Here is a 24,795-nt window from a genome sequence, read left to right on the forward strand (position 1 = left end):
CCAGAAGAATCAAAATTAACTCAGTTTGGTTCTTGCCTACCCAGTCCTGGCTTGGTTATTCTCCACACAGACATACTGCAATTATCATAGAATTGTTTGCATTGGAAGGGACCTTAAAGGCCATCTGGTCCAACCCCCCTGCAATGCACAGGGACACCCACAGCTCCATCAGTGTCCAGAGACCCTCCAGCCTGACCTTGGGTGTCTGCACCACCTCTCTGGACAGCCTGCACCAGTGCCTCATTGTAAAAAACTTCTTCCTTACATCCAATCTGAATCTCCCCTCTTTTAGTATGAAACCATTTCCCCTTGCCCTGTCACAACAGACTGCTAGAGTCCATCCCCTCCTTAGGCACGATCCATGTAAGGCACTGCAGGGTACCACTGGCCTCAAAGGCACACTGCTGGCTCAAGGTCAACCTGCTGTCCACCAGGACACTCGGGTCCTTCCATGCAGAGGGAGGAGACCAAGGACCTTAAATTGAGAAGAGAGGTCACCAAAAGGCAACGTGAGTGAAGCCTCAGCCCTGGCCCAGACCTGAGGCAGAGGGCAGGCAGGATCTGTACAGCCACCAGGCACAGCACAGTCAGGAGGTGGTTGGTATCTGTCCACAGCAGTGAGCAGTGAGGGGTAGGCAGATACCCTGTGGCTTTTCTGGTGGCACGTCTGGCCTCCCCTAATTGTTGTGTCCATGTGAGGCTGTGCCCTGTGTCTGAGACAGCATGGCTGTGCCTGTGTGAGTGGAGGACCAGGGCGTGCATGCCTACCCATGGGCATGCAGTTGTACCCATGCCAGATCCCATGGCAGGTGGGAAGCATGGCATGCCTAAGCACAGGTGTAAAGGAGCACACAAAACTTCCAGTGCATGATGGCATGCTGGGGCAGGGCACTGTGGGAGTGCCCATGCTCAGCCATGTCCACAGCTGTGCCCCTCACGCTGCTATGGCTCCTGGCGTGCAGGTGCAGCAATGGTGTGCATGTGAGTCACCCTGCAGAGTGAGCTTGGGAATGAGCAGGACCTGGAGAATGTCACCCCTCAGGCAGCCACATTGCTGCTGCAGCTGATCTAGATGTGTGAACCTATCTGCAGCAATCCCACAGGGCAGAGCTGCTGGGCCATGACACCAGCCTGAGGGCACCTCTGTGCTTGCTGCAATGATTTGGCCTGGCCTTGCTGTGCCCTGGGGAAGGGCTGGGGTTGCCCTGTCCCACCCTGCATCAGTGCAACATGTCTCAATTGCTTTGCAGTGTAAGAGGAAGCCTGCAGAGCTGATGGAGGCTGTCACAGAACAAGCAGAGATGAACAAGGTTTCGAAGATGGGAGGGAGGGAGCAGAGGGAACTGCATTTATGGGGGGAAGGCCACTCTGAGCAAGCACAGGGTGGGCTGTTGACTGGACTTGCTTCTCCAGGTACTGAGAGAGGAGATCAAAGACCTCCAAAAAGCGCACTGCCACAAAGGTGAGTGTCCAACCCTGGCTCAGACCTGAGGCAGAGGGCAGGCATGATCCATGCAGCCTACAGGCACATGTATCCCTAGTAGAACTCATGAAGATCGCAGCACATCCAGGCCAACATGGCCCTGAGGGTGTCCTCTTCTGGGGGCACCTGAACTGCTCACTGCCACGCCACTGTTTCCCATGAGGTTTCTGCTGTTCTCAGGACTACTGCAGCTTGTCTCCCTCATCCTGGTCCTGCTGCAGAGGGACATTCTGCACCGTGTCCTGCCTCCAGAGCTGGCATCTGCCTTTGGCATTTGTCCACCAAAACCTGTTTTTTTCTGATCCCAGCATGGACCGTGGCCCTTCATCATGGCACCGCTGGGCCTGCACAGGTAGTATGTGTGTGCACTCTGTTAGTGAAAATGTGAATAAAATGCATACCAGCTAAGAAGTTGTGCACAACAAGAGTGGGACCCCATCACCAAATGTCTTCTGAATCACCTGAGGGAGGTAGTGGAATTTTGAAGCTTCTAAAAGGGACGGAGACTGATTTTTAACATGGGAGGATAGCAATAGGACAAGGGGGAATGGTTTTAAAGTAAAAGAAGGGCAAATTTAGGTCAGATCAGGCATGCCCAACCCACAGCCTGGCACAGCCTGCACTGCAGATGCTCCCTGCCCCATACCATCATGGCAGGAGCACCTCCCCACCGAGTGTCAGAGCTGGATATTGGTGGTGTGACAGGAAAGTCAAAAGCTTGGACACCCATGGGTTAGATGCTGGGTGGAAATTCTTCACTCAGAGGGCAGTGAGGTCCTGGCACTGCTGCCCAGAGAGCTAAGCGTGTCCCATCCCAGGTTGGATGATATATGACACATATTAAGATACACTTAATATATATTATACTACTTCTTACTTCTCAAGATGATAAAACCTAGAAGCACTAACAAAACCAGCATATTGAGCCTTTACCTGGAACTAGAGAGATTAGGGTGTCAAAGGCCAATGGAAAAAAAAAGCACGATTTAGTTGTAGAAGCACACTTGTGCAGGAGAAATCTGTGTAAGATCTGTATGTCCACACACTTCACGCTAGAAGAACCATTAGATCTGGTTCCATTAGATAAAAAGTGTCTTTCAGCTGCAGATCTGTCAAGGACACAGGACAACAGTAGGCAGGAGTTTGAAAGCACTCAGCTGCAAAATAGGAAGGGGGCTGGTTTTAGGCATTAATTTAATCTCTATCTGTGACAGAACTGGGTCAGACTCCTGGGAAGATGTACACACAGCACTGGTCAGGGAGGAGGGAGCCGATAGCCCTCGTCTTACCTGCTTAACAATATACACACTTCCAGCAGTAAAAGGGCTTCACTCACCATCTGTATTGTACCAAGTCCCACTCTGTAACACCCATCAGGTTTAAGTGTGTTTTTTGCATTGTCTCTGGATTGTATTTGTTCCACAAGGAGCAAAGAGATTTCAGCATTTTAGTTTGGGGAAAGGTTTGGACAGATAAAAGAAAGGTAGTTGTGCATGGAACACTTCTGGGAAGCTAGGGACTGGGATGGGGTATGCTGCAGGCTGAATATGCACATATTAGGTCCTGGGGACTGCTGGCAGGATACTGTGGTGGCAATGAGATAGTCTGAATAGCAGGAAAGCCCAGTTGGCGCCTCCATCACCAAGGGGACAACAGGATGGCCCCTGAAGGATACAGTGCTGGAGTCATATGTATCCTTCTCAGATCACTGATGTTTTCCAAAGGAGAGAAGAGGTGGGGGAACACAATCCACACCTCTGCACTGCAGGAAGCATGCAGAGTTCCAGCACACCGCAGAAAGGGAAGGGACTAATGTGCTTGGCCTCAACCCCGTTCCACCTCCTTTCCCAAAACCACAGCTCATATAACCCGCTGGCAAGCCTCTCCCTTCTTCCTCTCCTCCTTCTAGCTACCTGCTTGCCAGGGATGGCATAATGGGGTCAGAGAATAAATCAGGTGCTATATCAGAGTATTCTATCCCTGACTGTGTAAAGAGCAGCTTTTGTGACTTCCTGATGTGATTTACCATACAATGACAACCTTTAATGTCCGCCAGTGTTATAATCTACTTTATCTTAATACAATCTTCCCCTGCTGAACCCTCCAGAGTCTTAACAGCTATTTTCAATGGAATTTTTTTTATTATTATGACTTGATACTGTGATTACTGTCGCACTCCCACTCTTTGTGGAAGGGGAAATTAATAAGTTTTTTCTTAAGCACTTTGCACCAGAGCTGAATACCAATCAGCCCCCAAGCTGGGTCCCTGCGCCTGCTGGATTCAATTATGAACCTTTGCTCTGACTTTCCAAGACAAAGCCATTTCCAGATCAATGGCACGTCAGCACATCAGGCCCTGTTCCACTTCACATAGGTCCTCATGGTGGGGAGGAAAGGTGACAGGCACTGAGTGGGGGACATGTGGCTTTTCCTCCACTGTCCTATGGCTGTCCCATTCATAAAGACTTCCACTCACATGCCCCCATATTAGGGCATTTGGACTCATCATGCTTTAGAGAGTAAGGTTAAAGCAATGCCACTTACACAGTTTATTCTGCTCCTCTGCCATCCTTGCTCTGTTCCCTCACCTCCCTTTAGAGCTCTCTAAACCTTCCTCTCTCTCCAGGAATTCACTGCACTGGGCTATACCACACCTCACTCCTCCAACAGTGACTACACTGCATGCTACCCTCACTGCCTACTCCCACTTGATGAGGGTCAGGCCGCACAATTCTTCCACATTACAGAGCACAGCCAGTTAAATTCTAACACAGACAGAAGAGCTGCTGTCTCTGTGAACACACAACCTTCTTCTGTTCAGGATAGAAACCATCTAGTTTAATGTCTGGTTCTGTCTTTTTCTTTCTGCTCCCATCAGAAGAGGAATCAGAACATCCTGTCACTGTTCAGCTTCTATTCTTTTCTGCCTTGCCTGGTCTCCACAGGATAGCAGCAACCAACCCAGACTGCAGCACTTGTATAAACAAGCAGTGGAAGGATGGCTTACCCACAAAATGCTGCTTCTTCCATGACGATATCTGGAGAGAGCATTTGGATTGTCTCTGAAGTATGTCATGGCTGATGATGGCTGGCTGTCATGATTTGGCAATAAACTGCAATAACTGAAAGGCAGAGACAGTGACACTGTGAGAATGTTGTTTTGTCATTGTTTCCATACCTTGGATTAGGCTGTTCCCATTTTGCACTTCACCATGTTGCTAGCTACAGTGCAAAATGATTTCCTTCTCCTAGGTAGCATTTCACACCTTACTTGGACAAGTATAATTGAGCACACAAGGGTGAGGATATGAAGGAGAATACACCTGAGCTGTCATATTTTTCTTTTCTTCTTCTAAACATAGTCTTGAAAGGCAGGAGCTGGGTCAGTAAACACAACCCCCCGTCCTAGGCTCTTGGGGACAATGCTGCAGCATTCATCTGTCCCTTTCCAGTTCTTTCAGGAGTATCAAGTGCCACCATCTCCCAGGCAGTTAAGGCAGCAAGACATGTACAGGCTGGGCAAGCAGCCTGAGCCCAGACTGCAGATCTAGTGCCAGTATTGACCAGGAAAACTGAAAAAAAAAAAAAGAAAAAAAAAAAAAAGAAACAAACTGTCTGTAATTAGTCAACCTGATGGATGTCAGCAGGTTTGTTTGCTTTCTGCAAAGATGCCAATAGTCTAATGGAGCAAACATTGCCATTATGTAATAAAACCATACAGGTAATTAAAAAATTCCTGGCAGGACTACAAACAAGAACATTATCTATTAACCGTTTCAGTGGAGCTAGAGGGAATGGATTCTGAAAATTCCTCTTCATTTGAAAGGAAAAATTCAATGGAGACTTGACTTGGAGACTTGACTAAGGGCTGGGTCAGTAAGGAATCCCATGCACTTCAACATCAGCCTCTCTTCTGCTATAAAATACCCCCTTGGCTACTGCAGCATTCCTAAAGATGCCAAATAAAATAAGGAGGAAAGATGGTATGTCCTATTTTGCAAACAAGAAAGGGAGACATAGCTGTGCTCTGTCTCATGGGTCACTCCCTGAGTGCACAGATATCTGCTCTCCCACTGTCTACTCCAGCACTCTGCCCCATTCCTTTACAAGGAGTGAAAGTTACAGCTGGGCTCTGGGATGCATAAACTCTTGGGAAGAAAGCAGAGGGCAATCATCTGTGGCAGGTTTTGCTGGCTATGTCTGATTTATCTGACTTGGATTTTTGAGAGAAAGGAGGCAAGTGATAGGATAAACTGTCCAAAACTGAGGATTTAGCACAAGGGTCAGTGAGGATCTTGCACCTTGCCTCCTCAACTGCATGCACAGCTCACTCAAAAGCAATGATAGAAAATAGAGGAAAAAAATGGGAAAGTGAATAAGCACTGAGATTTCAACAGAATTCCTTGTCGCAATGGCCTGTGGGTGGTTTCAAGTTCCCTTTTTATGGCTAGAGGAAGCAGCTGAAGAGGCAGCTGGGGAATTAAACAATCTTGCTGGCAAACTGACATCTCATTAGGTATGTAAGCCCAGCAGCATGCAGCGCAGGCTGGTGCAGAAGAGGGCACACAGCAAAGGCTTTGCAGAGACAGAGCGTTTTTGCAGGGTACCCCAGCAGCAAAACAGTGCAGGCTGCCCAGGTCACAGTTCTTAGGATGTTCACGGCTGGAGCAACATCTCTGCCGTCAACAAGGGCTCTTCTCCTAAAGAACTGACTCTCCAGGTGCCTTGGAGAAAGAATACATCAGGCACCTTTGAGCTCATTACTGACAAGCAGCCTCCACCTCGCTAAGCCTATGATTCTGGTCTATTGGCAAGGGCAAGAAGCAGAGAGCAATGCATCTTATTTAAATGCATGCAGCAGCTCAGCACACCAGTGGCTGGCAATGTAATAGCTTCATACAACTCCTGCTGAAGCCAGGAAAATGTAAGTATGGGCTTCAACGAGAGTGGGGTTTGGCTGGGAAAAAAACAGATTTATAACAACTCCTTGCCAAATATTGTAAATCACTCTGATTTCCTTCCTTTAGTTTACCTGAGAAATATCACCTTCCTATCAAGGATCACAAGGAAGGAACCGTGACCTTACTGTGCATCAATATTAAAGGGCAGCTGCCCTGGACAGCAGCTTAACAGGAGATTTATGGAAGAAAAGCTAAATACCTATCTAAGGGGACATGGGTACATCCTCCTATTCCCATCTGCCAGCAGTCAGCTGGAAGGCCTTGGGCGACATATCCTTGCCTCAGTCTCCCCTCACTCACAGAACATTGAATTTGTGAAAGCTTCTGCAGCACTAAGGATGAACAGACAGTGCTATGGGCATGAGAGTTTGTTTCTTTGCCAGACAGAGACTCCCAGGCAAAGCACTGACATGAGCAGAGATCACAACAAAATGTGATACTGGATACGTAACAGGAAGAGGCAGAGATACGCAGATTAAAGCTGTGTCAATTGGGTGACTCACTGGAATCATAATAGTCTCCAGGGCTTAAGTAAGGTTTATTTATAGCTGCTGTGAGCATCGGGTCGCTAGATCTCAGAATGCCAGCTGTGAGAGGAAATGTTTTTTTCTCTTATTATTTTACCACTGTGCAATGTTTCCAGCTCACAGGAAGAGCTAATTAAATCAACAATTAAAGCCGCAAAGACTCCTGAATCACAGACAACAGTGCACTGTATCTGACCTCTTCTGCCTTGCTTACGAAGCTCAGCAGTGATCTTGCTGATCTAAGAAACATTAACTGTCTGGTACAGGAAAGTCACAGCCAGGCAGATTTGGGAAGTGGGAAGAGACTGGAGAAGCAGCCAGGCTGCCCTGGAGAGATATGGGATGCATGAGGACTAATGCTACTTTTGCATCAGCTCAGCCAGAGCCCCATCTTTTCGGAGGCTTTGACACTGCAGATAATTGTAATGATTTTTTCAAACTTCACATTGATAAGAATAGCATGGAACTATCCTGAGATAAGCAATTTCGTCCAACGCTGCTCCTTCACTTCTAGGAGACAGGCAGTACCAGTCAGCCTAGGAGCTGGAAAACAGCACTACTGAGCCTGTCCAGCCTGCAGCCCCAAATGAAATGCCATTTGTATTCTTTACCACCATGAGCTCTCTCTCTCCAACCACTACAAAAACAGCAGAGCCCTTCACCTCCACACAGGGGGTAATAAATATTTATTGTTTACAAAAGCATCATTAAATAAAAATTTAAGCCTGTGAAAGAAAAAGTAAGACAGAATTTCTGCTTTTTTGGTAGCAAAGCAGCCTTATTAGTGGATAGGAAAATTCCCAAAGCAGCTTGTGTTCAGAAACATGTGGGAAGTAACATCTCACAGTGACTTTTCTCCAACACAAAAGGATTTGTAACAACAATGCTGACAGGATCCAAAGCTGGAACTCCAGATTTTCAGTTTTGACAATAGAATTACTGCACATTATTCTTTCTAAGTAAATTAAACCCATTAATCATCATAATTAGTAATGCTCTGTGTCAATGATGTGCTAACAGAGCTAGTCATTATACCGCGCTGTTAAGAAACTGAAGAATGATACTACAGCCTCTACATGCTGCTGCTGTCACTGGCTGGCTGCGGAGGAGGATGTTAATGCCCAAGCCTTAAGGACTCTAACATCAAAGAGATATGAGGGCAGTAAGAGATACTATCTTTCCCTTGCTAGATTTAAAGCCCCAGGGAGAGCTGAGAAATAGCAAAAAAAGAACAACAGGAGAAGTGAACAAATCTATCCTTGGTGTGGTTCTGCTTGAGCTGGTTCAACCACAGCAGAAATGATACTGGCCCAGCAGTTCTCCCTCTTGATTTGTACCCTGAAAAGCCAAGGACTGAAGTGTGAAGGCAATTCCAGCCCTTAGCCCCAGGGATGCATGCAGTCCGTCAGGATACCAAGCTTTGGCACAACTGCCCTAGTGTTGCTCTCATCATTTCATCACTATGTATACTACGCTAATAATGTGGCTATCAAACATTACATATCTACCGACCAGTAAATGACTGACAGATTTATTTATCATGATGCAACTGCCTTATACCAACCTATAACAAGTAATACTCAGATACAAGACTCCCGTTGAGCCTTTACAACCTATACATTAAATACTTTCAATCTGATTGTTGTCCATTTTTAGGTGTTTGAATTCAGTTATATGCACAGACTGCTGGTGTCAGAAGGCAGCCCATGTGTTATGTGCAGAATAACCATAAAAAAAAAGCTTGATGATCCCTGTCCCAAAGAGCTTCCTAACCAAGTAAATCACATCAAACAAACTTTCTCAACAAGTTTCAGTTCCTTCTTTTGCAAAATGTATCTGGAGAGAGACTTTTGTACCTAACAGATCTGTTATCTGAAATCAGTCACCAAAACGTTTCACTAATTTCATTTTCTATACCCCTCACTAGTCAGACTAAGTTGCTTAGTTACAACTGTCACTTTGAATGATTTCTGCTCCATTTGTCTGATTTGACAAACAATGAGTTCCTTGATTGATTCTAATGCTGATGCTGACAGAAACTGAATTTAAAATTTCCTTCCTGTCTGCCTTGTAAGATTGGGTAGTATGAATGTTATGGAGAGTGAACACAGAGGAATCTATCTCATACAGAGACAATGTGCCCACATATACCTGTGCTTGCTAAGATGCCACTGTCCAGCAGTAATTGTCTTTATCAGTCACACCTTCTCAACGTGCACCCGGGACAGGTGCCCAAATCTGGAATAAGGCAGGTCCTCACATGTGCATCACTGAATCACAGCTAAAATCTTCAGCCCAAAGAAACAGCTTTGAGCTTCATGGCCGGAGAGGTGGTGGGGTCACCGTCCCTGGAGGTGTTCCAGAACTGTGGAGATGTGGCACAAAGGGACATGGTCAGTGGGCATGGTGGAGATAGGCTGGGGTTGGACTTTGTGATATTAGTGGTCTTTTCCAACCTTAATGATTCTATGATTGTACTGTCCCATTCGTTACCATCCCCCTTTCTTTAACATATGCTCTGCTCCATTCTCTTCACATTACATCTTTCCCCCGCATATTACTTTGCCACCTCTCCCACACCATCTTCTAAAACGGCTTATTCAATAATGCATTTACTGCTCAAGCATTTCTTATATAGTGAGCTCCATCTAGTGATGTAACCAAAGCCTTTTCTCCAGCCAACCTTCACACTGTGTGCTGGACAGAAAGGGTGCAAGACTGAACAACATTGGGATGAAAAGCCTTTCTGTCTGTCCAATGTCTTCTCCGAAAAGGCCAATAAAAAGATGTTAGGAAGATGTGTCTGTTTGCCTTCATGTCAACACGTAACACTGATGGGTGTCATGGGAGAGAAGATCCCACTGACTGAAGGATTTCATGGAAGCTCTCAGGCTGTTGTGGGTTCCATCCCATTTCTCTGCAGGGTCAGTGCAGCATCTAACTACATGCCTGCATGGAAGTAGAGAAAGCCATAATCCTCTCACTGAAATACAAGTTTCGTCAGCACTGAGCTTCTGAGAGGTTCCATCAAGCATACTGTGAAGTATCTTCACTTTTCTAGTCAGATCTGCTGAAAAAGATAGAAGGATACCGAGTGTTTTCTTAGCCTCCAGTGCTCTCAGTGCAGTCTGCTCACAGTACTCTGTACAGCAACTGGAGAACGTGAGACTCCAAGCACAGAGGATAAGGGAGCCCACGGAAGAAATGGGAGTAGAATCCTGTTGATCTTCACTGTATTTTAGAGACAGTGAAGATGAATGGGTCTGGAGGTACTATTTATGGAGGGAACAGACACTAAAATGGTATGCTAAACTGGAGGCTAGGAAAGGGAACGAGGATCATTTGAATGGATCCTCAGATCTTTCCAATTCCAGGCACAGCATCTTCAGACACAAAGGCAAAGGAAATCTCAGGCATATTTTTCTCTCATTCCTTGCTCAGAAAGCATTTGCTGCCATATCATATTTCATTCTGGTTTTTGACCTCTTGCCCCCATGCACTGCTAACGAGCTGGCATTGAGGCTGACACACTTTTGGAATCACGGGCAAAGCTCTGAAAATGAAAAAGGATTAGATTCCCAGCAGGGGAAGAAATACAGCTACTGGAATAAGACATGACAACTTTCTTGTAAGCCTGCAAAATCTCAAAATTACCTCCTTTCCTCAATGTGCCTTGTCCACTAAATCTGCAGCCTGCTGTTGCCATTAAGTTATCCTCAGTTGCTCCTCATTTCTTTCTGAACCTTCCAGGTGAAGTTTTTGAGGACAGTGGGCTTTATCTATAGTCTAATCCTCTGCTGGCATGACAGAGTATAGGTCATGCAACATAAAATGATCTGTGCCACCGCCCAACCTTCCTGGGCACAGTGTGGCTGCATAAGGCTGTGGGTCCCAAATCATCAGCACTATTGAGCTCTGAGCAAGCACTGCAGTGAGATCTGACTCAGACCCCATTACAACGAGAACAGTGGAAGAAAAATGGAGATACAAAGAAATGCACATTACATATCCTCCAGCTGCTCTCCCCTGCTCTTCCCCTCACTGGGAGACTGGCAAATTTGGTTTCCTGGAGACATTTTACTGAGAAGTCGGCAGGGAATAAGGAGCGCAAATCAGATTATTTATTGCAGGCTGAAATCACAGAGGTTCCAAAATAAATTGGAGTGCAATCTCATTTACCTGCTCTATTCTATTCCTGCTTTGGAGTTACAATTTCACAGTCAAATGTTTTGTTTAATATTTAAAAATTTCTTCCATTCCATTCCTTCTATTGAGGGAGATCACAATACTATGAGACAAAATGTTCAATAGATTCTCAGACTGCAGAAAAATAATATAAACCATATCCAGATAGTTCCTTAATTTCAAGTGATAATAATTTACCGAGACATTCTCAGGCAAAAGAAATATATCTCTATCTATCTCTATAAATACATCTGCAGCATTAAGGATTTCATCCCTCATTTTTGTAAAATTCATGAAAGATTTATGAGTTATTCAGCTCCTTTGAGTTCCTGGGATATTGCTAATAAACTTTTCCCTTATTCCTATTGTTACATCTCATCAGTCCCACAGCCATTTCAGGCTTTTGAAGCACACAGAGTTTCTGTTTTGTTGAAGGATGTAAATATCTGCTTCACTAAGATGAACATCAAGTTTTGTTACTTGGTCAAATCCATCATTTTCCACTCACCCATCATAATTTAAAAGCCTGGCAGGCAATACATTAATCCCTTGTTAAGACAGGAGTTTAGTTAGATGAGAAGAACCTCTGAAACCAGATAATGAATCTCTACAAATGCTCCAGCTAGAATTAAGCAAAGGTAACTTTCCTGAAAGTCAATTCAGGACTATTACCATCTCAAATGGCTGATAGACAACACCTCCACCAGTCCCATGGAAGTCCCATCAAAGTATAAGTCTTGTTCAGCAAAAGCCATGCTGAGATTTCAATTTTGTTGACTATTCCCCAAGAGGCGGTTCTTTTGCCAGACCCATTCCCATGCCTTCCTTTCCCCCTGCGACCACTCATTCTCAGTTTCTGAGCAACTCATATCATTAATTTCAAGGAAACCTCAGAGTGCTCGTTGATAAGTCATAAAATGCATCCTTAGGTTCTCCTCTTTCACAGACTCTCAAAGCTGAAAGGGAGTCCTCACTTCTGAAAGATGAGCTGGCATAAGAAGGATGTAGCTGTCTACATTCAGCCACAAGACATGCTTGTGATCAGACCACAATGCCCAGGATATTTTCAAAGGAAACCAAACAAATCAAAGAAACTCTTGTCATCGTTTCTCCAGGAAATAAAATGAAGTTAACTCCATCAGTCAAACGCTATTATGTAGGACTTACGTTTTTCAGTTCAAGCTTCTATCTCTTCATGCCATATCTTCAAAGGCATAATCCCTCCAGGCAACAACTTGAAGAGGCTGATGCCTGAGTGCTCTTCAAGGTCCAGGAACATGGCTGCTCAGCCTTGTAACACAGACACAGACATAGACATTCTCCCTGTCAGCACAAAATAGAAATGCAATCAAAGAATCATAGAATCAGTAAGGTTGGAAAAGGCCTCTTAGATCATCTAGTCCAACCATCCACTGACAGACACAAAACCCACTACTGAGCTAAGAATTTACCATGAGCCCTGCAAGTTGGAGACAAATGCAGAGCATCAACCAAGCAAACAGTGCATCATTATGGACTGCCTCCCTTGGACCCAAGTGATTCAGTTTGGAACCAGCCAAACGTGTATTTATTCTCTATGAGGCCACTAACTCAGGGCATGTAGAGACTGCATGATCTGCTCACTGACCTTCCTGTCTGATCTACATGTGACACAGGCATAGCAGGAGTTCGACAGTGCAGAGGGATCCAAGCAGAACTGCCTGAGGATTAGAGAGCCAGCTTTCCACAAATTTGTCAGAAATCAAGAGAATTAAGAACTCCTGGGGTTTCACTTTCGCTTTACTCAGAGAGCTTTCTGTTCTTAATCACATTTGGCAGCAACAGCAACCACTTCATTTAGCTTTGTCAGGGCTGAATTCAATTACATTCAGAAGGGGAAACAATATGCTGTCCTTAAGAACAAGCCACCTTGGACATGTGTCCAAAGCAGGTGCTTCCTTTGAGAGGAGTTCCAAGGAATAGGTACAGTGCAGGGACTGTGCACTGCAGTGCAACTCCTTCGGGCACTGAGATTTCTCTGCACATCAGCAAAGAATGATCCTTTATTGCCCCCTCTATCTCTAAACACATCTTCCCTCTGCCATGAAATGAACAGCAAAACAGGAGAAGGACAAGCAAATGGTTTACCTCCTGGTCTTACATCTGCTACAACATCAGTTCATTGTTTGGCCTTGAGCAGGCTGCTTCAGTGCACTGCTCCTGAATGCCCCACTGGCTGAGCAGAGATGCATTGCAGGAAACCTGCTAGGCTGCAGGCAAGCCATGACCCTCTTGGAGCAAGACAATCCAGGTCTTACAAGTGCATTTATACTGGTATTTAACAGAGATTCTCACAAAGTATCATAGAATTATAGACTGGCCTGGGTTGAAAAGGACCACAATGATCATCTTGTTTCAACCCCCTGCTATGTGCAGGGTCGCCAACCAGCAGACCAGGCTGCCCAGAGCCACATCCAGCCTGGCCTTGAATGCCTCCAGGGATGGGGCATCCACAGCCTCCTTGGGCAACCTGTTCAGTGCGTCACCACCCTGTGACCTACACTGGAACCCACACTGTTCCATTGTGGATGTTGTTTTTTTTTTTTTAATTTTATAGCAGATCATGCACAGTAAAGCTTCGGAATGCCTGTCCCTGTTCCTTGCCTGCCAGCACAGTGGAGGACTCCTACCATGCAAGCTCTGAAACACTCACGGCCAGACCAGTCTCCTACTGCACCCAGCCCAGCTTTCAAAGTCTACAAATAGAGAGAATAACTTGGGAAACAATGCTAAAGCAGCTTGGAAACTGAAAAATCTGTGTCTCTTTTTTGCAAAGCAGACTGCAGTAGAAAGAGGCTCCTTACAACTCTTGCTCACGGTAGCATCTGGCTAATACAAAGAAAGGCAATGAAACTTTGAGAAGGGCCCTTGCAGAAAGCCTCAGGATAACACAACATAAAGGAGATAACCAATGCCTTGTAGAAATTCTCTGAAATTTCAAGCACAGAGAAAAAAAAAACCAACAAAAACAAAGCATATTTGCAAACTGGGACTTCTAGGCTATAAAACACAGCTCAAGATACAGCAGAGCTCAGCTCTAGGAGCAGCTGAGGTCTGGTCCATTCCTGTGACTCTTGTTTCTGTAGCTCTCTGCCTGTCAGAAGTGAGAACTTCTTATCATTCTTTTCCAAAATTTTCCACTGCAACCGAGACCTTGACACATTAAGACAGAAGAAAAAAGCCTGAACAAAATCTCCAGAGAGAAAACACTGAAGAGATTTAGAGCTGCTTTCTATCTAGCATCTCCCTTTATTCCCCTTTCAGCAGCCCTGGGAGCAGCTGGGATTTTAAGCACTCAGCATACTTACCTGTAGACTGGAGGACAGGAGGGTATATGAAGCACAACAGCAAGGAGATGCGGGCTGACAAGAAAAACATGAGGGATGCAGGTGTTCTGAGCACACAGAGTTTATGGATGACTTATATAGCAATATACCATCAATTATACTGACGCTGTCTCAGCTGGATTAACTCCTGGCGGACAGGAGGCAGCTGAGGAGACAGATTTGCTTTTCTGTCACTCCTGATCAAGACCAGCGTTCCCCTCTCCTTCAAACACATTTGCATGGTCTCTGTGCTGCAGAGGAATTACCGAGAGCTTCAGAGATCTCTGCTGGAGTCCGACAGCCTTCCTTGCTTTCCTGGCTTTTTCTTCAGCCCTCCTCATTGGTCAGTGTCACTTGTTTGTTGTTTGTGAAGGAGTTTTTGTGCTTGCAGATTTCTGTTCCTGCCTCTGCGTCTACAGTAATCCTATAATTGTGATGCCAAGTAGCACCTGAGGACAATTTTATCACATTCTGTATAATATGTAAATACCATTACGTTAGATGGATTTTCTCATTAATTCTCCGTCCTGGTGACAAGCCAGGAATTAACACAATTGATTTTCCAGTCTCTGCTCATTATCAATCATCCAAGAACTTAGTCACATCTCATCTGTTCCACCTGGGTCGTAGCATTTATTTGTAGACTTCAACATACATTTAACTAATAAAAACCAACAGGTGTAGCAACCTCTGTGCCCCAAACCTGGACAAGAACAAACTACAAGCCTTCCTAATTCCTTTGGTGGTAAAATTCTCACCACAGACCGGTATCCTGCAGAGAACAAGCAGTGGGCAGGTTAAGGAGCAGCCTGTTGTACACTGCCTGCCATCAAAATCAATGCACATCTCCATGCTGCTCTTGAAAAACCTATGGAAAACAACAGTTCATAGGTGTATGTTTCCTGGAGGTGCTCCATTTGGAAGCAGTAGAAGTATCCAAGGGACATCCATGATTCAACCCAAACTCGCCCCATTACTGCTTCTTTGGAAAAATACCAAAGGCCAAAATGAAAAAGCAGTAAATACACCACAGGGTCCATTTCAGCTCTAGAACAGGTTCTGTGAGGCTGGAAATGGAGAATAACAACAAGCACTGGTATAGAAAGGAAAATAATCCTGGTGTGTCACAGTGCTTCTCCTGCTCCTGTGGTTCCCATCATCTCTGTCAGACCAAACAAGCAGAAGGAAACATTCCCATGACATGCTGGAATTGTGCACTGTACCCTTCCTGACTTCCTTCATCACTATCTCCTGGCTCAGGAGTGGAATTCTGGCACAAACAGATTTTTCTGCAGAAAGCTACAGGCAAGGCAGACCCTGAAATAGTAGTCTGGCAAATGCAAGTGCTCTGTTATGAAGCAGGTGTGTTTTCATCCCATGCAACTCTTCTCTAGGCCTTTGTACAAAGCAGGCATTCCTTTGGATCACATCTTCCATCTCTCAAATATTCTCTTACTTGTTCCCTATCATACTGCTCCTTGGGATTACATACTGTGTAAGCTTACTCATTCATCTGTAGCTCCAAGAAACAGGGAACCTAGAGAGCCACACACTCTTTCTGTAAGCAGAAACAAATAGATTACTGTAGACAGTAAATAGTTGAGAATGCCCCTTACTGAGAGCATCTGTTCTTCTGGCACATAAAGACAAAAGGGGATTCACAGACCAAAATCATCTTGCCCTCTCATCCACTGTGGAAAGAGACGTTTGCTCAGGCCACTACAGGTTAGTAGTGATGAATGACTGAATGACCATTTTAACCCTTGCTAGGCATGTGTTTATTTGGATCATTGCTATTATCATTATAACAAAGCACCCGCCTTTTATCTGCATCTGCAATCCAGCCTTTGGTTTTGTTCCTGTAGATAGTTCCCAGCTCTAAGTTCCATACGCTGATCAAACATGAAACTGTGGAGCAGGAAGAGTAAAGTCTGCTCCCAGGTATTGGGAGTGCTCTTAATGCACCATCCCTGGCACTGAGGAGGGGGTCTGTAAATAACCATACCCTTAAAGCCATCAGCTCTCTTTGGCTCATTTGGATCCAGAAAGCACTCAAAACCAGCTCAGGAATGGAATTATCACCAGATAATAATAATCTGTATGGAAGCTACTTAAGACAAATTCTAATCTTAATTATTAGGTGACTTTTGAAACTTCCAGTGCAGGGAGATGGCACAAGTGTGGAATATTAATCAGTAAGGGATTAGAAGGACTCTTTCACTCTGGTGGATGTTTCTGCGGATAACCTAATCCTGTAGGGTTATGATTTCAATTTTACTCTGAGGGGACAGAGGAGCCCAATCTTCCTGATCCTACACAGCCCAGGGCAGCTCCAGCACTGTGTGCAAGACAGAAAAACGTTTGGAAGTCATCACAGGAGGGAAAACATGAGGATGTTGCAGCAATAGGGGGGTCAGGCTCTGACAAATTGATTGGCCTCTGTGCTGTGTTCCTCACAGGCCCCGACACTGGGAACACCCTTCTCCCAACTGCTGTAGGACAGCCCGCAGCAGTGCAAGCACAAAGGATGTTAAGGTTGATTCTCCACAGGAAGCTGCCCTGGTGCACGCTGAGGAGCTCTGGGAGCACTCTGGGGAGCCTGAGAGTGCACTGGGAGGCCTCCAAGGCACGCTGAAGCAGAGAGGAGAGCTCCAGACCACGCACGGAGACATAACACCACTGCAGCTCTCTGCTGCCGCCCCCTGAGTAAAAGGCGATACTGCAGGCACAGCTCTGCGCATGCGTGTCAGCGCCTCCTGAGCGGGCATGCGCAGTGCTTATTTCTCAGAGCAATATGGCTGCGCCCTGTGCCCGTTCCCGCCTAGCGGCGGCAGGGAAACAAAACAGACGGGGCCTCACCTCCCGCCCTTCAGCTCTCGCTGCTCCTCTCCCACCTATCCGTCACTCTTTTCCCTTTGCCACTCACTGCCGAGCCGCGGGAACGCACCGGTTGGGTCTCCCAGCGGCCCCCTGATTAGCACAGTACCATGTGATATTTGCATGCCCCGCACATCGCCCTGCCCTCTCCTGCTGACCGCCTGGAAGTCGCTTTGCTCCTCTTCGAGCCGCTCTGCGCCGCCAGACTCTATGGTATTAGGTCCTCCATGCGATACTACGCATGCGCGCGGAAAGGCGGATGTAGTACTGTGCTGCGTTCAATCCAGCAGGCAGAGAACTCGGCGCTATTGCGCATGCGCGTACGTGAACTGTAGGGTTGTATGGGGATTGAAGTTGAGGCTTGCGCGCAATATGTGTCTAAAGGAGCTGAAGTGCATTAAGAGACAAATAGGCAGTCAGGGTGAAATGCTCCTGTATGAAGGCACACATAAAGAGTAACAAACAGGAGGAGCTGGCAGCCACTGGAACTTTGTGGGATGCTGAAATTGCTGGCTGTAAACCATCAGGCTGAGGAGAAAGGGTGGAGGTTGGATATCAGGACCTGCTCTTGATGGCCATAACTGAGCAGAATGAGGTGTGCTGATTGCCCCATCCCTGGAGGCATTCAAGGCCAGGCTGGATGTGTCTCAGGGCAGCCTGGTCTGGTGGTTGGTGACCCTGCACATAGCAGGGGGTTGGAACTGGATGAGCACTGTGGTCCTTTTCAACCCAGGGCATTCTATGATTGTATGATTCTTTGCCATCTCCGTGCTATTACCATGTTTCTGGGCAAGACTGAAAGTCACAGAGAAGTGGGTAGAAAGCTGGGTACATTCCCTACATGGAGGGTTGGTTTCAGGTGCTGTGTTTGAGCTAAGACCAATCTTGACTATTTATTGGTTGTAGGCAAATGTTTTGCATTCCTTCATGGTCAGTCTCTGAAAGTGGGAGAGTGTCATAAACAGGAGGCTTTGCCTGGGTGTGACTGGCATCCTCAGCCAAGGAGCTGATAACTGCACTCCACTGGGGGTTTATTGTATGTCAATAGGGAGTTTAGATTAATGAATTACCGAGGAAATGCTATGTAAAGGCTTTATAAAGCTTCTCTTGCGCTGAGGAGATAGACAACTAGACAGTCTGGGCACGAGGAGAGACACAAAAGGAAGGAGAAAAGATATTCAGGTTAGAAGAGGCTGCTCTTTGCAGGTGCTATGAGAGGCTTGGTGTCCTTCACAGTCCTTGCACTCCTTTTACTGGTGCACAGCTCCCAGGCAGTCTATGTCCAGGTGAGTTTTATGCTGGTTATCTTGTAAGTATTGCAAGCTCAGTGACATACTGATGTGAAGAGGTGTCATTAAGATAGGAGCCTTGATCTGAATTGATAAAGCTGGATTTTTGCTTTGCTCTGACATCATCTCCCCGTGGTTCAGTTTTTCTGTCTGTAAAATGGTTCAGGTGTTTAGAAACACCTAAAATACATAAAGCTTTTCCAGCCCCATCACTGCTCTGAAATTCCTATCAGAGTGTTTCCAGAGTTTTTTTCCTAGAGAACTCCATAGGTTGTGAAGTTGCATGAGCTGGGGAGAAAGCATTGTGCCTGTTTGTAAGCACAAAGTTCTTTATGAAAATGACCTGTAAACTTATGAGATGGAGCCTACAGATGGGTCACATATAAAAATAAGGTGAAAGAAATGACTGGTTTGATCCAAAGGAATATTGGTGGGTAGTGATGATATTAAAGGAATATTAGTGGACTAATGGTGGGGTTGGGTTGATGGTTGGACTGGGTGATCTTAGTGGTCTTTTCCAACCTTAATGTACTCCATGATTGTGTGATAGGTATTAGAGGAAACTAATACCAAATACCCCAAAATACACAGAACCTATGATTGGCAGTACATGCACTGTGGAAGCAGGTAGGTAGGTGTAAGCACTTGTGTCTGTACACGAGAGTATGTTAGATTTGTCTGCACTGATCTCTAGGAATAGTTTGGGAGGTTTCATTTTGATTGCAGTGTAAATAACTTCCTTGGTGTTCCAAGAGGGCAAATACTTCTTAAACAATAATTGACTCTTTTCATGTGTGCTTAGTAGGTTTCCAAGGAGTGAAAAGGTCCCATCCGTGTGCAGGTTTCACCTCCTCTTTTCTTCCAAACCATTAATTAACACCAAGAGTCTCCAGACAGAACAGACAGTTTTCTATTTAATAGGGGAAAAAAAAATAAAGCAACAGTTTTCCTTTTGGGACTACAGAAAATAACTAACTGGGAATAACTGCTTCTGGGTGGGTAGCAAAGTATTCAGCTATGAAGTTTTAGTTCCTCTTTGTACCTGAAATCTTTATCTCATTAATCACTAAATTCATATTTTCTCTGCCTTTGATAAAACCTTAAAAAACGTGCAGTGTGTTGTGTGTGATGCAGTCTTGTGACTTGGTTTGCTTGATTTCCCTTAGGATCTGACTAATTACTCACTGAACAAAGTTGCTTTATAAACTTGTTTTCTGAAATTCTTCCCAAGACTTTTCTTCCCTCTTCTGTAATAAGTCACAGGGGTTATTAATTTAACAAAATGTTCTGAGAGCTGCAAGGGAAGCTCTCAGAAGCTCTTGTTTGACTTCGCGGAGTGTTCCTATGGGCTGAATATCAGTATCTGGACACTCTTGATTTGCTAAGTGTGTAAAACTGGAAAAAACTAGAGAGGGATTGTGTTAAAATCTGTCAGTTCAGTAGAACAGTGTGCATTTTCACCTTGGAGGGAAGATGCTGTTCATGTTGTGTTCTCTCCAGTACACCTTTCTTGTCTGAGATGGTGGTGGTATTTCTGTTTGGTTGCTTGGTTGGTTGGCTTGATTTGTCACCAGGTCATAAACATGTCTCAGGGTTCATTCCTACTGTGAAGTGATAATAAGTAGGTGAAATCCAAAGTGCAAAGGACCAAATGAAGCTCACTTCAACTGTTTATGGTTTCTCTGGAACTGTCCTGGTGGAAATCCTGTCTTTTTTGTTTCTGTTTCATGCTTTTAGAGTCTCCAACCAGTAGATGAATTTAGAACTGTGTCTTTGGAAGGATTGTTAATTTTTCACAGGCAACCAATTTGATAAATTATCCTGGCAAAAATCACAAATTGATCAGAAGTAGAAAATAGTTTCACTTTGTTGAATAAATGCACGTACATAGTAGCTTATCTATTATGATTCTTTAAGCACCACCACCGCCCAAAGACACCCACACAATTCAACATCAAGCTAATGAGACTTTGAGACTACTGGCAATATTTGGTCTCATGCCATAGCGGACTCAATCCACTTTATGAATGGGTAGGTGTTACTTGATCATTTTGCTGGCTGTTTCATTCTCTTCAGACTTCTGTGGACATTTACGTACTTACCTTAAACAACTGCAACACCTTCAGTTTAAGTTTATTGTCTTAACAGTGTGATTCACTTGAAACTGCGAGGAAATTGAGATTAACAGGTGCACAGGGTCTAACAATCTCAAGCATGGAGTAAAACTTAACAGAATGCTCTTCTGGTCTCCCAAAGCCTTGGTGTGATCTTTCAGTTAGAAGTGCCACGATTAGCAGTTCTCAGTCGCTTGTGCTCCATTGAGTGGGAAGTCGTAAATTCATGCTTGCCACATCTTGTGAGGATGGGATTCATCCTCTTCTGTGTTTTGAGCATTGCACATGACAGCCAAGATTCAAAGTTCTGTGCTGGGATACTAGAAGAATGAGTGAACAAAATAAATCCCTTTTCACATCCATTCAAGTCATGGTTTTATAAATTTCTACCACATATTGTCCAGTCATTTCTTTTCTAGACTGAAGAGTCCCAGCCCTTATCTTCCTACACTGGATGTTACGAGTCTCCCTCACAGGAGTGAAAAATGTACTAATTCTGCCTCCATTCACTATGATGCTTAAACAAAACCCTGGCTATGCAGGCCAGGTCTCACCATTATAGCATAGTTTTTCCTTATAGTACAGCTTTTTTGGGGAAAGGTCACAGTTTAGCAGACTTCAGTCAAAAAGGAATGCATTTGCCTGAGGTCTCACTCCCTGATGCATGTTTTTTTTCTCTTTCTGTCTACATAGGATGGCAACTTGAAATTCTCCCTTGAATCTGTGAAGAAGCTAAAGGAGCTTATGGATGAGAACAAAGTCATTAACCCTCGCATAGTGGTTGCAAAGGCTGGGTATTCTCCATGTCAAGATAAAGCTCTCCCTGAGGAATTCCAACCTGTGTGTAAAAGAGAAGATGCACCTATGATTTTCGAGAGGCTGTGTATGTAGCTCATGTTGCGTAGTTTCCTTTTTATCACACTTTTCAACCTCAAACATTGAAAAAGTAGCAGCCAGAGAAGTGTAATTACTCTTGTGTCACTTCTAAGGCAGCTGGAAGTCCATGCTACCAGCCCTTCTGCAAGGGTACGATAGCTGCGGGCCCACCAGAAAACTCCTGTAGTGCTTAGTTATAGCCTATGCAGATCAGTCTGTTGTAGACATGAAAAAGCTTCCTCCTACTGGAGATGTATTTCCAGGTTCCTTAAAAGAGGTGTGAGATGTAGATGAAGTGAATCAACCTTTGACATTACCTGCCTCCAAGGCACATACAGTGATTCTTGAACAGGCTCCTACAGTGTCTCCTTTTTTTTAATTTATTATATTGTGTTTACCAATACCATGGAGAACTTAGGAAGAAGTAGCACCAATATAACTGAGGCTGTGGTTCTGCAAGCCGCTTCAGAGGATCTAAGGCCACATCCTTGTTAGCCTCTCATAATACGTCCTGTTGTCCTCTTGCCTCCACATGTTCCCCTTGTTTCTCCAGTGAGTTCAGATTTGATTTCATTACTTAAGCAAAATTTTCTCAAAAACTAGTTTTTTCTTGTACCAGCAATAACATCAATGTACACAAAAATTCATGGAACAGTAGCAGAAAGGGGTCTTCTACCCTATAACTTAACACTCTGTTCTCCAAGAAATTCATTTGCCTTGTCACTAAAAGTCTCTTTTCTCTCTAACAGGCTTGGTTGCCAGTGAAGCTGATTTGTGTGAAATCTGTGCCAATGCTGCCTGCTCTGGTTGCTTTTGAATAAGGATGAAACAATCCAAAGACAACGTGCCAAACTAGGAAGTTTGTGCATTTGTATTGTAAGATCACATAACCTCACAAATCACCTTTTAGGCTTCATCTTCACTGCAGTCAAACTGAAGCTGTTAGCTCATGTAGACATACTAAGGGTAATTTTGAAGTAGTGAGATCAGGTAATACCAGCAATGCAGTTCTGGCAACAGGAAGACTAAACTTCATCTGAGAAGCTGAAGAACCATGAAGAACCAAGAACTGAGCATTGTCTTGCCTTGAGCCATGAGCTGTCTATGTGAGCTGTATCATGCTTGACTGGAGTGAAAATATCCTGGACTCAATGTTTCAATTTCCAGTATTTTATCTGGATTGGAACATGATGGGTCAAACTGAGTAGTCTCCTCTAGCCTTTTAATATCTAAATCTCCCTGTGATCTGGTTTCCACTACACATATACACCTAAGCAGCATAGGGTTGTAATCTTTTCTAACTCAAGCTATCCAGTTGGTTGGATAAATGTCTGTGCCTGTAGGTCTGGGCATGGTATGTGTTTGATTGTAACGGAGCTATAGCATGTAACCTGGGGACGAGTCATAAGTGTTTAGCAACACTTTAATAGCTAGGAAGTTCTCCATCTGTTACTTGTACTAATATTTAATGCCAATTTACAGAACAGATGTAGAAGAGCACAGGAGCTAGTAATCTTTTGCTCATGGTTGTACAGAAGTCCCCTTCTTTTGGCGGATGTTTGTTAAGCTCTGTTTAGGAGAAAGGAAGTCCAAGCTGCAATGCTGGAATCGCTTTGAAAGGAAAACATTGCCTTGTTTTTATTTTTGAGTGGAAGTTTGTGAAGAAAGGGTCTACCAATGTTTGTATGCTACTGTACATGAAATAAAGGTTCGAGATAATCTTGTTGTTTTGTTTGGGTTTTTTTTTTTTTCTCTTTCTTTGATGGTCTACCTACTTCCTTATCTCCTATTTAAGCTCTTCCATGTCTGAATGTCCACTAGAGTAAAAGATAACTTGTTAATGTTGTCCAGAAGTTAAAATAATTTGCTATTCCATTTGTGGTCCTTATAGTAGTAGTAATATATAACTACTTAGTCATTTTTAAATTATTCCCTTTCAATTGTTAAGCCTCCATTTTATATATTTTGGGGCCTCAACTCAGCCACTAGGTTCTCAGAGGAATGTCAGTGCTGTGTGTCTATTTCAAGACTGTTGAGTACTCCAGAACAAAAATATCCAAGAGTAAATGCCAAAAAGAGTGCCACACTAAGCATCTTACTGCTGCCTTGAAATTGGCACCTCTGGGAAACTGGATTTCCTGACTCAGAACAGTTCTTGGGCTTATTTTGAACTTCAAGTTATGTCTTTGGATATAGAAAAGTGACTTTGCATTTTCTCTTAGAACTAACTTGACAAATCAGTAAATGTTAGCACAGCAGCTTAGTATGGTTCAGACAGAGAGGGCAGGTTATGCATTTTGAAATGAAGACTTGTTGGCAAAGAGAACAGAACCAAGATCACCCTACCGATACTCTCCCAGTGTTCACACTGGGTCAGAGGGCTGGACTGGGAACCTTCAAAGAAGTTCTCCCAGTGACTCACAAACCTCGTGTCCTTTTATAGCCGCACACTGACTTGCTAACCTGATAATCACAGAGTCACAGAATAGGTGAGGTTGGAAAGTGCCTCTGAAGTCATGCGGTTCGAGAGTTGTGCTCATGTTGGACAGTGTAGAACAAGTTGCCCAAGATCATATCCAGACATTTCCTGAAGATCTCTAAGGAGGGAGACTCTACCACTTAATTGAGCAACATGTTCTACTGCTGCGTCACCTGCACAGTGGAGGAGTGCTTCATGATGTTCCCGTGTTTCAGTTTTTGCCCGTTGCCTTTTAGCCTGTCACTAGGCACCAAGGAAAAGAGTCTGGCTTCTTCTTTTTGCCCTCCCTTCAGGTATTTAGATGACATTCCTACCGAGCCTCCTCTTCTCCAGGCTGAACAGTCGCAGCTCTCTTAACCTCTCCTCACAGGAGAAATGCTGCAGTCCTTTGATCCCTTTTGTGGCCCTACATTTCCAGTATGTCGATGTCTCTCATGTACTGGGGAGCTCAGAATTGGACCCAGCACTCCAGATGTGGACTCACCAATGATGAGCAGAGTGGAAGGAACACTTCTCTTGACCTGCTAGTGAAACTTAGCCTAATTCAGCCAATTCTTAGCAGTGAGGATTACACAAGTGAGTGTCTCAAGAAAATTAGATCAGACTTTGACTTTTAGTTATCAGAGTACTGAAACCTCT

The 24,795-nt window shown here is 44.6% G+C and overlaps 2 protein-coding genes across 9 annotated transcripts in view; one reads left to right on the plus strand and one right to left on the minus strand.

Annotated features, from left to right (window-relative positions):
- DISP3 (dispatched RND transporter family member 3) overlaps nucleotides 1-17,580 on the minus strand; it is a 117,532-nt gene extending 99,952 nt beyond the window's left edge. For 3 of the 8 annotated variants that reach the window (XM_046903169.1, XM_040651196.2, XM_046903165.1), the window contains exons 1-3: nucleotides 12,324-17,580; nucleotides 9,123-10,041; nucleotides 4,491-4,605 (exon numbers count right to left, since the gene is read on the minus strand). The gene's annotated coding sequence lies outside the window, so the exon portion shown is untranslated. The remainder of the gene's footprint in view (nucleotides 1-4,490; nucleotides 4,606-9,122; nucleotides 10,042-12,323) is intronic. The other 5 variants (XM_046903172.1, XM_046903170.1, XM_046903168.1 and 2 more) reach the window with 4 other exon arrangements.
- Nucleotides 17,581-18,520: 940 nt separating this feature from the next.
- Nucleotides 18,521-23,396, plus strand: GUCA2B (guanylate cyclase activator 2B (uroguanylin)). The gene is made up of 3 exons (NM_001197038.2): nucleotides 18,521-18,684; nucleotides 21,495-21,684; nucleotides 22,427-23,396. The coding sequence occupies exons 1-3, from the start codon at nucleotides 18,610-18,612 to the stop codon at nucleotides 22,492-22,494; spliced, it is 333 nt and encodes a 110-aa protein (NP_001183967.1). The 5' UTR covers nucleotides 18,521-18,609; the 3' UTR covers nucleotides 22,495-23,396.
- Nucleotides 23,397-24,795: the final 1,399 nt, after the last annotated feature.

Source organism: Gallus gallus, chromosome 21 (genome assembly GCF_016699485.2).
Source record: "Gallus gallus isolate bGalGal1 chromosome 21, bGalGal1.mat.broiler.GRCg7b, whole genome shotgun sequence".
Lineage (NCBI taxonomy): Eukaryota > Metazoa > Chordata > Aves > Galliformes > Phasianidae > Gallus > Gallus gallus.